At 35.6% G+C, this 15971-nt stretch overlaps 1 protein-coding gene across 1 annotated transcript in view; it reads right to left on the bottom strand.

The window, feature by feature from the left end:
- The window catches only part of LOC124555630 (calcium-dependent secretion activator-like), a 1496314-nt gene that overhangs the window by 177270 nt on the left and 1303073 nt on the right, over window positions 1-15971 (bottom strand). Inside the window, exons 28-29 of the mRNA XM_047129606.1 lie at window positions 4188-4344; window positions 3958-4099 (exon numbers count right to left, since the gene is read on the bottom strand). Of these exons, the coding sequence (XP_046985562.1) occupies window positions 3958-4099; window positions 4188-4344 (299 nt within the window). The remainder of the gene's footprint in view (window positions 1-3957; window positions 4100-4187; window positions 4345-15971) is intronic.

Genomic DNA, 15971 nt, shown 5'->3' with positions numbered 1-15971 from the left:
TTTCCTTTCACAATCTTCCATAATTTCTTTTTTCTCAACTATAAGTACCTAATTCTCTCCCCCTTCTCTTTTAACTATGTCCCTCTCCTGCTTTGCGTGATACTTCTGTTCTCTTGTCGATGTTGTTGTTGTTGTTGTGGTCTTCAGTCCTGAGACTGGTTTGATGCAGCTCTCCATGCTAATCTATCCTGTGCAAGCTCCTTCATCTCCCAGTACCTACTGCAACCTAAATCCTTCTGAATCTGCTTAGTGTATTCATCTCTTGGTCTTCCTCTACGATTTTTACCCTCCACACTGCCCTCCAATTCTAAATTGGTGATCCCTTGATGCCTCAGGATATGTCCTACCAACCGATTCCTTCTTCTAGTCAAGTTGTGCATCAAACTTCTCTTCTCCCCAATTATATTCAATACCTCCTCATTAGTTACGTGATCTACCCACCTAATCTTCAACATTCTTCTGTAGCACCACATTTCAAAAGCTTCTATTCTCTTCTTGTCCAAACTATTTATTGTCCATGTTTCACTTCCATACATGGCTACACTCCATACAAATACTTTCAGAAACGACTTCCTGACACTTAAATCTATACTCGATGTTAACAAATGTCTCTTCTTCAGAAACGCTTTCATTGCCATTGCCAGTCTACATTTTATATCCTCTCTAGTTTGACCATCATCAGTTATCTTGCCCCCCAAATAGCAAAACTCCTTTACTACTTTAAGTGCCTCATTTCCTAATCCAATTCCCTCAGCATCACCCGACTTAATTCGACTACATTCCATTATCCTCATTTTGCTTTTGTTGATGTTCATCTTACATCCTTCTTTCAAGAAAGTGTCCATTCCATTCAACTGCTCTTCAAAGGCCTTTGCTGTCTCTGACAGAATTACAATGTCATCGGCGAACCTCAAATTTTTAATTTGTTCTCTTTGGATTTTAATACCTACTCCAAATTTTTCTTTTGTTTCCTTTACTGCTTGCTCAATATACAGATTGAATAACATCGGGGACAGGCTACAACCCTGTCTCACTCCCTTTCCAACCACTGCTTCCCTTTCATGCCCCTCAACTCTTATAACTGACATCTGGTTTCTGCACAAATTGTAAATAGCCTTTCGCTCCCTGTATTTTACACCTGCCACCTTCAGAATTTGAAAGAGAGTATTCCAGTCAACATTGTCAAAAGCTTTCTCTAAGTCTACAAATGCTAGAAATGTAGGTTTGCCTTTCCTTAATCTATTTTCTAAGATAAGTCGTAGGGTCAGTATTGCCTCACGTGTTCCAACATTTCTACGGAATCCAAACTGATCATACCCGAGGTCCGCTTCTACCAGTTTTTCCATTCGTCTGTAAAGAATTCGCATTAGTATTTTGCAGCTGTGACTTATTAAACTAATAGTTCAGTAATTTTCACATCTGTCAACACCTGCTTTCTTTGGGATTGGAATTATTATATTCTTCTTGAAGTCTGAGGGAACATCGCCCTTGTGTAGACCGTCTATATACTCCTTCCACCTTTCTGCTTTCCCCTCTTTGCTTAGAACTGGGTTTCCATCTGAGCTCTTGATATTCATACAGGTGGCTCTCTTTTCTGCAAAGGTCTCTTTAATTTTCCTGAAGGCTGTATTTATCTTACCCCTAGAGAGATAAGCCTCCATATCCTTACATTTGTCCTCTAGCCATGCCTGCTTAGCCATGTTGCACTTCCTGTCGTTTTCATTTTTGAGACGTTTGTATTCCCTTTTGCCTGCTTCATTTACTGCATTTTTATATTCTCTCCTTTCATCAATTAAATTCAATATTTCTTCTGTTACCCAAGGATTTCTACTAGCCCTCGTCTTTTTACCTACTTGATCCTCTGCTGCCTTCACTACTTCATCCCTCAGAGCTACCCATTCGTCTTCTACTGTATTTCTTTCCCCCATTCCTGTAAATTGTTTCCTTATGATCTCCCTGAAACTCTGTACAACCTCTGGTTTAGTTAGTTTATCCAGGTCCCATCTCCATATATTCCCACCTTTTTGCAATTTCTTCAGTTTTAATCTATAGTTCATAACCAATAGATTGTGGTCAGAGTCCCCATCTGCCCCTGGAAATATCCTACAATTTAAAACCTGGTTCCTAAATCTCTCCCCCATTCCTGTCAATTGTTTCCCTATGATCTCCCTGAAACTCTGTACAACCTCTGGTTTAGTTAGTTTATCCAGGTCCCATCTCCATATATTCCCACCTTTTTGCAATTTCTTCAGTTTTAATCTATAGTTCATAACCAATAGATTGTGGTCAGAGTCCCCATCCGTCCCTGGAAATACCCTACAATTTAAAACCTGGTTCCTAAATCTCTGTCTTACCATTATATAATCTATCTGATACCTTTTAGTATCTCCAGGTTTCTTCCATGTATACAACCTTCTTTTATGATTCTTGAACCAAGTGTTAGCTATGATTAAGTTATGCTCTGTGCAAAATTCTAACAGACGGCTTCCTGTTTCATTTCTTAGCCCCAATCCATATTCACCTACTATGTTTCCTCCTCTCCCTTTTCCTACTCTCGAATTCCAGTCACCCATGATTATTAAATTTTCATCTCCCTTCACTATCTGAATAATTTCTTTTATCTCATCATACATTTCTTCAATTTCTTCATCATCTGCATTGCTAGTTGGCATATAAACTTGTACTACTGTAGTAGGCATGGGCTTTGTGTCTATCTTGGTCACTATAATATGTTCACTATGCTGTTTGTAGTAGCTTACCCACACTCCTATTTTTTTATTCATTATTAAACCTGCTCCTGCATTACTCCTATTTGATATTGTATTTATAACCCTATATTCACCTGACCAGAAGTCTTGTTCCTCCTGCCACCGAACTTCACTAATTCCCACTATATCTAACTTTAACCTATCCATTTCCCTTTTTAAATTTTCTAACCTACCTGCCCGATTAAGGGATCTGACATTCCACGCTCCGATCCGCAGAATGCCAGTTTTCTTTCTCCTGGTAACGACGTCCTCATGAGTAGTCCCCGCCCGGAGATCCGAATGGGGGACTATTTTACCTCCGGAATATTTTACCCAAGAGGATGCCATCATTATTTAACCATACAGTAAAACTGCCTGCCCTCGGGAAAAATTACGGCTGTAGTTTCCCCTTGCTTTTAGCCATTCGCAGTACCACAACAGCAAGGCCGTTTTGGTTAATGTTACAAGGCCAGATCAGTCAATCATCCCAACTGTTGCCCCTGCAACAATTGAAAAGGCTGCTGCTCCTCTTCAGGAACCACACGTTTGTCTGGCCTCTCAACAGATACCCCTCCGTTGTAGTCGCACCTACGGTACGGCTATCTGTATCATTGAGGCACGCAAGCCTCCCCACCAACGGCAAGGTCCATGGTTCATGGGGGGAGGCTCTTTTGGATATAGACATTATTTCATATCAGTTTATTCTTTTCATTGTCTTACTTGCATAGATCATTTCACTCTGTCCTATGGTGAGGTTCCTGAAACAACTCCTCAGTGCTATCTTCCTGTCTTTCCTGGATTTCTGTTTGGTCATATCATGACACACATGTCTATGTTTGCTTTGTTAACATGAGATTAAACTACAAACACAAGATCTCTTGCAGTTTTATCTCTCAATTTATCACTCATACATTCATCCCCACACACTTTGCACTGTATGAATTTTTTTAACAGAACATGTGTTCTACTTGTTAAATTTACACTAAACTGATATTAAAACTTGAAAGCCACATCAACTGCAGAAAAAAGTGTCTAGTAGCTGTGATATAGGAAAAGTCATACTTATGATTAACTCATACACAAGTTCAAAACAACTTTCAGATTAAGGAAAATTATCTACCAACAACTAATAGAGGTTTCTTCTGTAGGTATGTAGAAACAATAAATTAATTTTAAAAGTTAGCATTTACATATTAGAAGAATATATTACCCTTTAATTTCCCATCTTTCCTTCTCAAATCCCTTGTGAATTGACTGTGCTATCGAAGATTCCATTAGGTCAACATATCTTACAACCAGTGGGGCAAACGTATCACGAAGATGTTGATGAAACCTTCCATTCTTTAAATTATCTGCAAAGAAATATGTTTATGAACAGCATCAAACGTTGAAAATCCAAAATATATTTCTTCACAGATATTGTAATGTCCATGTACTGACCATCAGTTCTCAAATAATCATTCAGTATCTGGAATAAAGGGAATGAATCCCATGTATCTGGAGGCTGTTCTGCCAACACTTGATCCATGTCAACTGCAAATAGTGACCAAAATATTTCTGCATGTTCTACAAGCAGGTCACTGAACCATGCAAATGCCTGTAAAAATGAGAATAATTATAGTAATTTAGGATACATTTTCAGGAAATTTCTTGCACAGTCAATTTGAAATAACACAATATATTTATTAAGTATTATTGCAGGCATGGTAAGTAACATTTCTTTGAGATATATATTTTTATATATTTTTGTTTTGGATGGAGAGTTGTATCTGGAAGAATGGAGAAAAAATTTAACATTACCAAAAGATACAATGACAAATATTTACTTTACAAACATATGATGCTCACTTTGTAATGTGAGACCTGAACCCGAATTGATATGGAAGTTAGGAACTATAATGAAAAACCAATGCCATAGTGTCAGGCTAATAGTTTCATACAACAGTTGCAGTGTTGGTTTGTTTCCATGTATGTTCATCTAGAGCCAATTGTGTAAATGCAAATAAAAACTAAAAAGTAGGGTAGGAACATATCACAGAAACAACACAGATCCATGTGAATGCACAGCACAGTATAACACTACGCAGATCGAGATTGGATAGGGAGAAATGAAAAGGTCATAAACAACAACATGATGGAAATATGTACAAAGTCTAAGAAATTAGTACAGAACACCTTACTCTGGTGTTAGGATACAACATTATTTTAACTTTGAAATATGTCTTTATACTGTCACAAATTAAATCTAAATCAGTGAACTAAGTGTCAGTGCTTTGAGTGCAGTATTAGAGCCTATATTTATAATTTGCATCATGTGTCTGTAACAAATGGCTTGACATTGGCCATTGAGTTGATTAAATGTTCTGAAAGTTGTCACATCATAAGAACAATTCAAGAGCTGCTATAAAAACAAACAGTTGAAGAAGCTGCTACTAGTGGAAGAGAGAGTGAGCACAATATTTCTCACTTGGTGTCAAATTAGAAATTTCATTTTTATGGTGATGAAAATTTCATTGGGAGGGGTCAAAAATTATCCATTACAGAGATATTGTTCCCTTCAGGTGTGAAGCTAAAATTAGGTACATGATATGGATGTCAAGCATAAAGCAGCATGAAAAGTTGAATGTAATATGTTGCATCTTACTGGTTGATACATATGGTAACAAACTACAAACTTTTTACTAGTTTTTTTTGTGTTTCTGATGGCTCATGAAAGAGTTAAGGTATGTCTCAGTTTAACTATGTGACTGAAATATCAGAAGATTTCCAAAATGAATTTTCTCTCTTCATTTTAGCCTGTGCTTATGTGAAGCTTCCTGTTAGGTAAAATGCTATGTGCCAGAGTGGAGATGACGTGCTGGCAGAAGTAAACTTGTCAGGGCAGGCTGTGAATAATGCTCGGATAGCTCAGTCAGTAGAACATTGGCCCATGAATGACAAAGGTCTCAGGTTTCAGCCCAGGTCATGTACATAGTTTTGATCTACCAAAAAGTTTCACATGGAACTTATTCACATCATTTATTGTTCATTACACCCTAGGTTTGTTCAGAATTCGTAGTCTTGCACTCTGTGCTGACTAAACAGTATGTCATGGTGTATAATGAACTCGCCATATAATACTGATTAAATGCTCAGAGAGACAACTTGTGATCAAACTACATAATTTTTTATTTTCAAGTTATATGTATTGTGTTCATAATATTTCACTATGGTGTGAAAAGTGTAAGCTGGTTTATAAATATGACACATTTTCACAGTGAATGTGTGGCTACATGCTGATCATATGCAGTTGATAATAATTATTTTTGTGTGACAGTTAATCAACATCCAAACTGATGAACCAAAATACGTGCATCCATCTCTCTCTCTCTCTCTCTCTCTCTCTCTCTCCCTCCCTCTCTCTCTCTCTCTCTCTCTCTCTCTTACACACACACACACACACACACACACACACAACACATCTTTACTTGTTTAGAATTCTTTCAGGGAATGGAAGAAATTTTTGGCAAAAAGTTTTTAAATTTATTTCAAAACATAAAAACGAAATTATTATTAAAGTGGTTGAATATATTTATAGTTGCAGGATTTGTCACCCCCTGGTGAGGGAGGCAATTGAGGTTAGGTACTGACAGTACTGTGATAACATGAACATTAGTGCTGGAGCACAAATTATAGGTCAACTAGGGAGGAGAAGGAATTTTTTAGCATTTATCCAGTCCACTTCATGAAAACCATCAATAACATAAGTCTAGTGAGTGAGCTGTGAATTTGAACCCCACTCTAGTTGAAAGTCAGCCCAGTACCCTAACTGTTGCAATGCGTCTCTCAGTGCTATACAGTTTATGACTTTTTAATGTTATTGTTATGTTTACAAAGATTGCTGTTGTTTTCATATTCTCAATGGTCAGTAATGAAAAATTTCATAGCAGTATTGTGAATCTGTTTTTGATTAAGTCTAGTTGATTAAAAGGTTTAATATGGGATGCTTGAGTCTGCACAACATGTACAATGCAAATTCCAGGTTCTTCACCATTCTGCATGAGTTAGCACACTGTCAGTATATTTTAAATCATTATAGACTTAAAACATATTTTCAAATTGATAACACTATGAGACTAATGAATTTTAAGATGCAGTATAAAAAAAAAAAATAAACAATAAGCAGCACATTTCCTGCCTGATATGTGAAGATGATCTACATCATTCAGATCTTCAGTATGCAATGCAATGCAACATAAACTATCACCTGCCTTAGGAAAGCATTTTATTGTTAAGCCAAACATAAATGTCAGAGTGGAATTAACACACCACAATTTTGAATACTTTTTACCACATATTTTTTTCCAGATCAACAAAAGTTTTATATCTCTGTACTACATATAAACACCCATAGATCAAATAAGTTGCTCCTGATACAGGTTTTCACTATCTCAGCATACAATTATCTTCAGAAATTTTCATGTATATGATTGCCTTTTTATACATTTGGACTTTCTTACTTTTTGGCCTCTCATTATAATAGTAGTTTTTGTGGCATCATTCTGAATGATTGCGAACATTATATGTTCCTCCACATATCACATATTGCCACTAACATAAGATACAATTTGCTTGTATTTGGTCCACCAGTTTTTCAAAAACTGCCACACATTATATCTTAATTTGGATATTTCTAAATAATACTTTTCTGACGACAGTTGTAGTAATATTCTCACACAAAGCATTTCAGCAAGAAAAGTCATAAAATTTGTATAAACTACGACATATTTGCTCCTCTGCATGATATGTAAAGTATATTAGACATTCAGTCTCAGTGTCCATTGATGCCCTCCTTCAAATGAGCAGCTCATCTATTTCCTCCTATTACAGCTATGTATGTAATAGAGGTTTGATGGCAAATTGTATCTTAGGAACCAACAACAGGACTGACTGTCCACTAACACATCAATAACTGAACAATTAATGAAATGTTTCATAACTTACAAATGAGTGCCATTCAAAAAATGTGATACGTTGTCATTATTCAAAAATTAAAGACAAAGCTTTTGGCAATGGAATATAATGTTTCAACTTCTGAAAGTATCAGGAATAAAATTCGGAGATTCAAAGGAAATTTACAACTTCTATGGAAACCTGACTGCTATTATAATAGTCAAAGAACATTCAAGAGAAGTAGTAGTTAAGAAAGGAGTGAGACAAGTTTGTAGCCTATTCCCAATTACATTCAATCTGCGCCTTGAGCAAACTGTCAAGGAGACCAAGCAAAAATTTGGAAAGGGAATTAAAATTCAGCAATAAGAAACAAATAATTTGAGGTTTCCCAGTGACATTGTATTTCTGTCAGAGACAGTGAAGGACTCGGAAGAGCAACTGAATAGAATTGATACTGTCTTAAATAAGTTTAAACATCAACAAACATAAAACAAGAGTAATGGAATGAAATAGGAATAAACAAGCAATGCTGAGAGAATAGGATCACGAAATGAGAAATAAAGGTAGTATGTCATGTTTTCTTTTATTTGAGCAGCAAAATAACTGACAGTTGCTGAAGTGGAGGGGATATCACGTGCAGAATGGCGATAACAAGGAAACCAATTACTAAAAAGAGAAGTATGTTAGTATGAAGTATATTTTTGGTAGAAAGACTTACCTAAAAGTATTTTTCTGGACTCTAAATTGGAAAAACTGAGCATCAATACACCAATCAGAGTAGGAAAACTATGTGAATTAGAAAAGATGCTGGATGAACAAAAGATCCTGATACTGGAAATTCAAGAAATCCGTATAGCAAATGACAACACATGTGATTTCACTACTTACAGATTGTTAAAGAGCAAAACAGACAAAAAAATAAACAAGGAAGCTCCACTCCTGGAGATGGCCTTTGCAGTCAACAAGACGATCCTTCATTTAATAACAGAAGTGAAACAAAAAAATAACAGACTGATGACAATGAGGCTCAAATGTGCAAATAAGTCATATTCATGCACCAGTGCACAACATACATGCACCAGTAAATCAATATAACAAGGGAGACAATGATGGAATCTACAAGTACTTGGATGAATTAGAAAAAAAAATCCGTAATGGAGATATTAAAGTATTGTTTGTTGATTTAAACTAAGATTTAGGCAAACAGATTCAGAGGAACAATAGGGAAAATATCCAGTACAGATTCACTAACAAGAATGGCCAGAGATTGGTTGTGTTATGTTACCAAAACAGTATGAGAATAATGTCAACTCACTTCGAGGAAGAGATAAGAAAATAGTGACTGGAGGTCACTGATTAGATTATTAGGAGTATGTCAAATTGACCATGTAGCAGTTACATAGAAGAACAACAGAAAAATCATTAATGTAAAAGGTAGAAAAGGAGCAAACATAGAAACTGAGCATTATTTTATCACAATCAAAGTCACACTATCAAACAGAATGGACAAGAGGACCAACATGATGCCAAAGTTTGATACGACAAAATTAAAATCAGGAAGGATCAAAGATGAATGGGAGGAAGAGATGGCAATGTCATAAAGAATTCAGACAGAAGATGACTGGTATGAGAAACTTCCATAAAACATTTAAGACTTTAATCATAGGACACAAACCATAAAATCTGTGTGTCAGAAAAAAGGATAGAGAACTGGTACTCAGCAACAAAGTGAACTGTGAGACTTCAGTGAACTCCTGAACTGTCCTGAACTGGCTTATAGATCCCCAAGGACCCAAGTGATGAAGAGAAATGATAACTGAAAAGCACTAGGTGGACTGAAGATCAAGAACCAAATCATGAAATTGAAAAAATAGAAGAGCAGCATAAGAAATGGCATCATAGCTTCATTGCTAAAGTAAGCTGGGCTGAATGCCATCAGAGAAATAACAAATATCATACAAAGCATATGGAAGACTGTTACTGCCCATCACATACAAAATTGTATCACCATGCCCACTAAATGGAAGACAGTACTAACTAGAAAACAAGATAAGAGAATAACAAACAGGCTTCAGATTGGGAAGACCCGGTGCTGAAAAGATTCTCAATTTAAAGACAGTCCTGAGATACCAAGTGAGGAGAAGCAGAGAGACCATGTGCACTTTTGTAGATTTTGGAACGGCTTATGGCTCTTTCGGTGGACCATTACTAATTATTGAACTGAAAGAAGGGGCTTTCAATGAGAAGACAGTGGACATTATCAAACAGACACTAACAAACATGAAATCCAAAATAAAATTCATGGGATAGTTCCCAGAATCCTTCAAGATTAGAACATGAGTGAGTCAGGATGATGGTATCTAACCACAATTATTCAATGGATTATCAGAGAAAGTTGTCAGGGAATGGGAAAAAAAGATATGAAGTTTCAGGGACTTTATAAAGTAATCAGACTGTAAAGGAAAATCAAAGAACTTGAGATTAGCTGTCTGGAATTTGCTGATGATTTGGCAGTAAAGGCTGAAAAGGACAACAGATTTGCTGTTAGAAAACAGAATACATGTAAAACCAAAAAGATGCATAAAAAAAGATCATGACATGATATGGCGAGATCAAGGGAGTTCACAAGCTAACATATCTTTGAGAAAATGATACAGGGAAATGTGATAGAAAAAGAAGCTCATGTACAGAGAAACCAAGAGACTAGCAGAGTATTTTGGAAGACTGGAAACATCTAAAATAACAAACATATTTCACATAATTCAAAAGTGATACAATACTGTACTGTCATCAGGTAAAAGCCTTATATGCATTAGAAATGTTGGTCATTGATTGGAAAGATGCACTAGGAAATATCAATAAACTAGAAAGTAGAATCATTAGGAAAATCCTTGGACCCAGTAAGTCAGGAGAAGTCTACAAATTGTGGAACAGACAAGATACCGAACAGGTATCTAACATAATACATGCGACTAAGAAAACATCAACTGAAATTTTATAGGACAAAAATACGTAACAAACATGGGATTTAAAATGCAAATCTTAAAAGCTGTGAGCATCAAATGAAGATACATTCCTCTGTTATTGTCCATGACAGCATGGAGTAAACGTCTGTTACTGTTGTTAAAGTAAACTGCATTCACAATATTGGGTAAGTGAAGCACATACATTAGTTATAATGGAACTATTTTGTGTTTTGATAAGTTTGTGAAATGCTTTTACGTTGTAGGTTTATCTTTACACTTGTCAGCATAATGGGAGCCTATTATTGTGGGGACTATTGAAATCTTTAGTATTTGTGACACTCATTAATGATGTGTAAAGGCTATAGGAAGACTTCATCAATGCCAGCCAGCACATGTGTGACAAACTTGGAGTTTTTCAGAGAGTGTGTGATTTTGTAAGGCATTGGACAGAAGCACGTGGTACTCTGGATGGACACCACAGTGAACACTTCCCTTGGCAATGGTTTGAAAGTGCAGATTGTATGTAACAGCAAGCAAATTACGTTAGAAGCTCTGCTGTTTCACAGTAACACAATAAAGTATTCTTATTTGCTTACCTAGTTTTTCATGACATTTTGTCGGTAGCTTGTAACAGCAAAGATGTTGCAAAACAGCTAAGTGTTTGCAGCAGCAAAGATAAACAAGTGTTTATTGCTTTATGGTATGTAATTGAGAGCCAATGTTTACTATATATTTTTTCTTGTTTTCATCCGTACTATCACTTATCAAAATATGGTACAATCTGATGCTTAGAAGAGAGAATGAAAGTTACCTGGGCATCTATTAACATTTCTCATCATTTTATTAGACTATAGTTTGCTTTCACATTTACACAAACATACCACAAAATTGTTTGAATGAAGATACTTTACAGTGTATGATATTGCACGAGGGACAAACACTGCAATCAAGACTTACATCAGAGACATTCCCAAGTTTTGAAGTAACACATCACTGGCTGCAAGCTATTGCACTAGGTAAAAGGAGTGCAACAAGATATTTCCTAAAATGTTAGAAGATTCTGAGTTTATGAATATCAATTTTGAAGAAGAAAATTTGTGATATTCATTTAAAGTCATTTTCCCTTCCGATAACTTTGTATAGGGTTACTAACCATGCCCCTGTCTAGTCCACCACAAGAGAACTGGGCCTATTACTTCAGTACACTCCAACTAATAAATTCATACAGAGATTATCAGTCATTGCATAGTCATAACCAACAGTACCCCAGTTTACACGTTTACACATTTCACCCATCTGTTACTCTAATATAAATTTATTTTACAATTACAGGATATATTTCTGTACAGTACTTATTGCACATCTTAAAAATTTCTCATTGTTTCCATATTACTTTCGAATATTGTAAAAAATGTATGCAGTCTAGCACAAAGCTGACTCATTAAGTGATACAGAGTATCAAGTAATATAAATTATTCAGCAACATTTTTATTAGTTGTTGCTTCTCTTGTGGTGAGAAGCTGTCCTTCTCGATGAACTGAGTTCTGTAGTCATCAGATATGTGGCTTGGATCATCACATACACAACTTCTGGTGACCTTCTTACATCAACATTATTATCATAAATACATGAGTTAGCATGAATACTATTTTATGAATATGCTCTGTAATACAACTGCAATTCCTTTCATGCTAGCTCCTCTATGTTTATAAATTGTTTTCTTCTTCTCTCACCAGTAATCCCAAACTTCACAGATGGAACTTCCACCATCTTGATCTATTCACTCATTTAGTGTCAATTTGTGATAAGAAATTCTATTACATCTACCTCATTTTCACTTGCTCAGCCTTAATTCACCTAAACAACTTTCACTGTTATCCATTTACCTACTTCTCTGTTTTCATGTGCTTCACATGTTTTGTGCTACATGTACATTTTCTTTAGTTATTTGCTTTATTTGTTGTTGTCCACCATGATTTTATCTGTGGAAAGTACAAATAACTTGTGGTAATTTTAAGTAGTTAACTTCTCACGTTTATCAGAGGAAAATAAATACTCCTGCAAAAACAGAGACTTTTGTATCATGATATGGGTTGTTAGTAGTATCATTAACAATATATTTGAAACATAAATCTGAGACAAGTTTCAACATCTTAAACTCAGACTTTTTATGAAAAATAGAAATGGCTTCTTATACATAGAATTTGATTAGTTAGCTGAACACTTAATGATGAATGTGATATTTGACACTTGCCCATCACAGTCTCATAAATACCTCACTAAAATTGGTTTGATCAATGTGGAGTATGATATAAAAGTAACTATGAATCAACAACACCAATCTAAAGAGATTCTTCACATAAGGAACAAGTTTCAACAGTACAGACTTTGATGTACTAACAGCAAAAAGGAAAATTAGGATGTTGTGTCATGGAAAAGAGATTGGTTTCAATTGTATCTTAGATTTTAGTGACAGTGCTTCATTACTGAAAAATGAAACAATACACAATACAGCTGAAGTCAACAGAATTTGCAACCAGCAAATTAATTCTGAAATATTTTGTACAGCTGTGGGTTCTCAACAGTGTCTGTTCATTCAGACATGGATGTATGTAAATATTCTATTTAGTTCTAGCATTACAGATGATGACTATGCAGATGATCTAAACATCATTAGCGATAGGAAAGAATCTGTAACAGCAAATGTGAATGCGTTAATCAAGGCTAGTGAAGATGTAGGTCTAAGGATAAGTGAAGACAAAACTAAATACCTGGTTACTACTAGAATGCCAACAGCAGTAGATCAGGAAATGTTAAAGAGTTGGAGACATGCAGTTTGAAAAAGTGAACACATTTAAGTATCTAGGCATGGACATCACATCGAGAAATAAGATTGAATCCGAACTGAAGCAGAGATTACAGGTGGGAAATTAGTGCTACTTCTCACTGAATCGATTACTTTCATCACGGATATTGTCTAGGCATTTAAAGATTAGAATATACAAAACTATTATTCTACCAGTTATGCTGTACGGGTGTGAGACTTGGTCTCTCACTGTGCAAAATGAAAAGCCATTTCGAGTATTTGAAAACAAAATTTTGAGGAAAATTTTCAGAGCAAAAAGGGATGACAATAGCGCAGAGTGGTGAAAACTGCATAATGAAGAGGTTCACAAACTCTATTCAAGCCCTAACATAATCAGTATTATTAAATAACGTAGGCTGCGATGAGCGGGTCATGTAGCTCAAATGGATGAGGGCAGGGCAGCGTGCAGAGTACTGGTAGGGCACCTAGAAGGAAAACGTCCTGTGGGAAGACTGAGGCATAGATGGGAGGACAATGTGAAGGCTGATTTGAGGAGCCTAGGTATTGAAGGTGAATGGAATGGAAATAGCCCAAGACAGAGACAGATAGCGAAAATACATTGCTGCGGTAATGGACTCTCAAGTCCAGTATGACCAGTAAGTAAGTAAGACTATGACAGCATTTATGATCAGTATCTTGGTATTCATCTCAGTTCAAACTCAATATGAAAGTTCCATGTTAAGTATACAGGGCTATTCAAAATACGAGCAGATGTCGCAAATTTTGTCTCTCATACACCATAAGAGATAGAAACACACCACCAATGCTTATGGTCCAAGAAAAATTAAAAGGTCTTAAAAATTCAAGTAGAAGTTCAGTTTTGAGCATTAGTGGCACTACTGCTCATTTGCAGGAAAATGGTGACACAGGAATGAGCAATTTGTGTTGTATAATTAGCATAGTTTGAGACCAATTTTAATGTGCAATGAAATTAGCCAACTTTTTCATAAAGTCTTTCACATAAGCCAATTTATGAGTCTGACCAGAACTTTTTAGTAAATGATAACATCTGCAAACAGAAATGCATGGAGAATTCATGCACATCACATGAAAATTTGTGCTGCATAAGTGAAACCTATAAAAGATGCCCTAGAAAAACTACAACACATGCAAACAATTAACTTAGGATGCCTAAACCAACTGTATGGCATTCAAATCACATTTATTCCAAGTCCCGGTCACCACACTGAAAGGTGTGAATTTTATATTGCAGTTATAGAGGAAATGGCAGACAACAATTTAACTCTAGTATTAATTTTTTCTGGTGAGTCTACTTTTCATCATTCTGGTACAGTTACTCATCATAAAATTAGATTTCTGTTGAATGGCAAACTTATGTCAATGAACACTATTTTATATGTCGGGCAATCTGAATAAGCAAGACCACTGTGACTGTTACAATTCTTTACTAGAGAACACAAACAGTTTCACAAATTAAATTTGCATCTTCAGATGCTTCACTCTATACAAATGGATAAAAGAATACATAGGCAAAATGGGAGAAGTTTTAATGTAAGTTTTAGGGAGCATACTGCTAATTCCAGTACAAAATCAGCTTTGAGTGCTCACTTGCTAGAAATGGGGCACACAGTCTCTAAAGATGCCACCAACCTTCAAATACTTTGCCAAGAGAAAAAGGGTACTGTTTGAAATATTTTAGAAGAATTGGAGACTGACTGTTAGTAGACAAAAACCTAATTGCTTTTATCTGCCTGTTTCTTGGCATGGCTAAATTTCTGATATGTTCTTTTATCCTTTTGCATACAGTGAAGCATTTGAAGATGCAAATTTAACTTGTGAAACCAGTCATGTTCTGTAATAAAGAATTTCAACAGTTGCAGCAGTTTGTTTATTCAAACCCATGGCAGTAATTCAGTATGAAAGAGACTCAGTGAAGTTTAATGACTTAGTGTGGCACATTTACACAAAATTTCTGGAATATTCTGATCTACTGAGAACATTGTCACAAGAACACTATGTCTTGAATTGCTGTAAAACTGTCTGTTTTCAAACTTCAAAAAGTTGTTCATGTAAAATCATCTTCAAGGAAACTGGTGACACACAGCTTAACAAATGTAGTTCTGCTGTGGTTTGAAGAAAGAAAAAAAAAAAAAAAAAAAAAAAAAGAGGGTCAGCTGTGTTCTAGATTCAAAAGTAATGTGTATTTTGGACCGCATTTTAAAACTGGATATATCAGTAGCTATGCCCATCTATATTTGAATTTGCTTGAAACAAACATAGACAAAGGGAAACCAACAGAACTACAAATTTTACATGCTTTTAATTAACACTTTGTGAACTGGGGGGCTAGAATGTAGTTCAGCTGGGTGCTACTGTGCTTTTTCACAGGACTTTTGAATTTTGTGTTGCAGATTTATCTTATGTCAGTTTATTGCAATTGAAATAGAGGCTTTTTTCTATTAAAAAATGGCAAATAAACGTAAACTTACATCACTGTCC

This window comes from Schistocerca americana, chromosome X (genome assembly GCF_021461395.2).
Source record: "Schistocerca americana isolate TAMUIC-IGC-003095 chromosome X, iqSchAmer2.1, whole genome shotgun sequence".
NCBI classification, from domain to species: Eukaryota; Metazoa; Arthropoda; class Insecta; order Orthoptera; family Acrididae; genus Schistocerca; species Schistocerca americana.
This window is presented reverse-complemented; position numbering and strand designations above follow the sequence as displayed.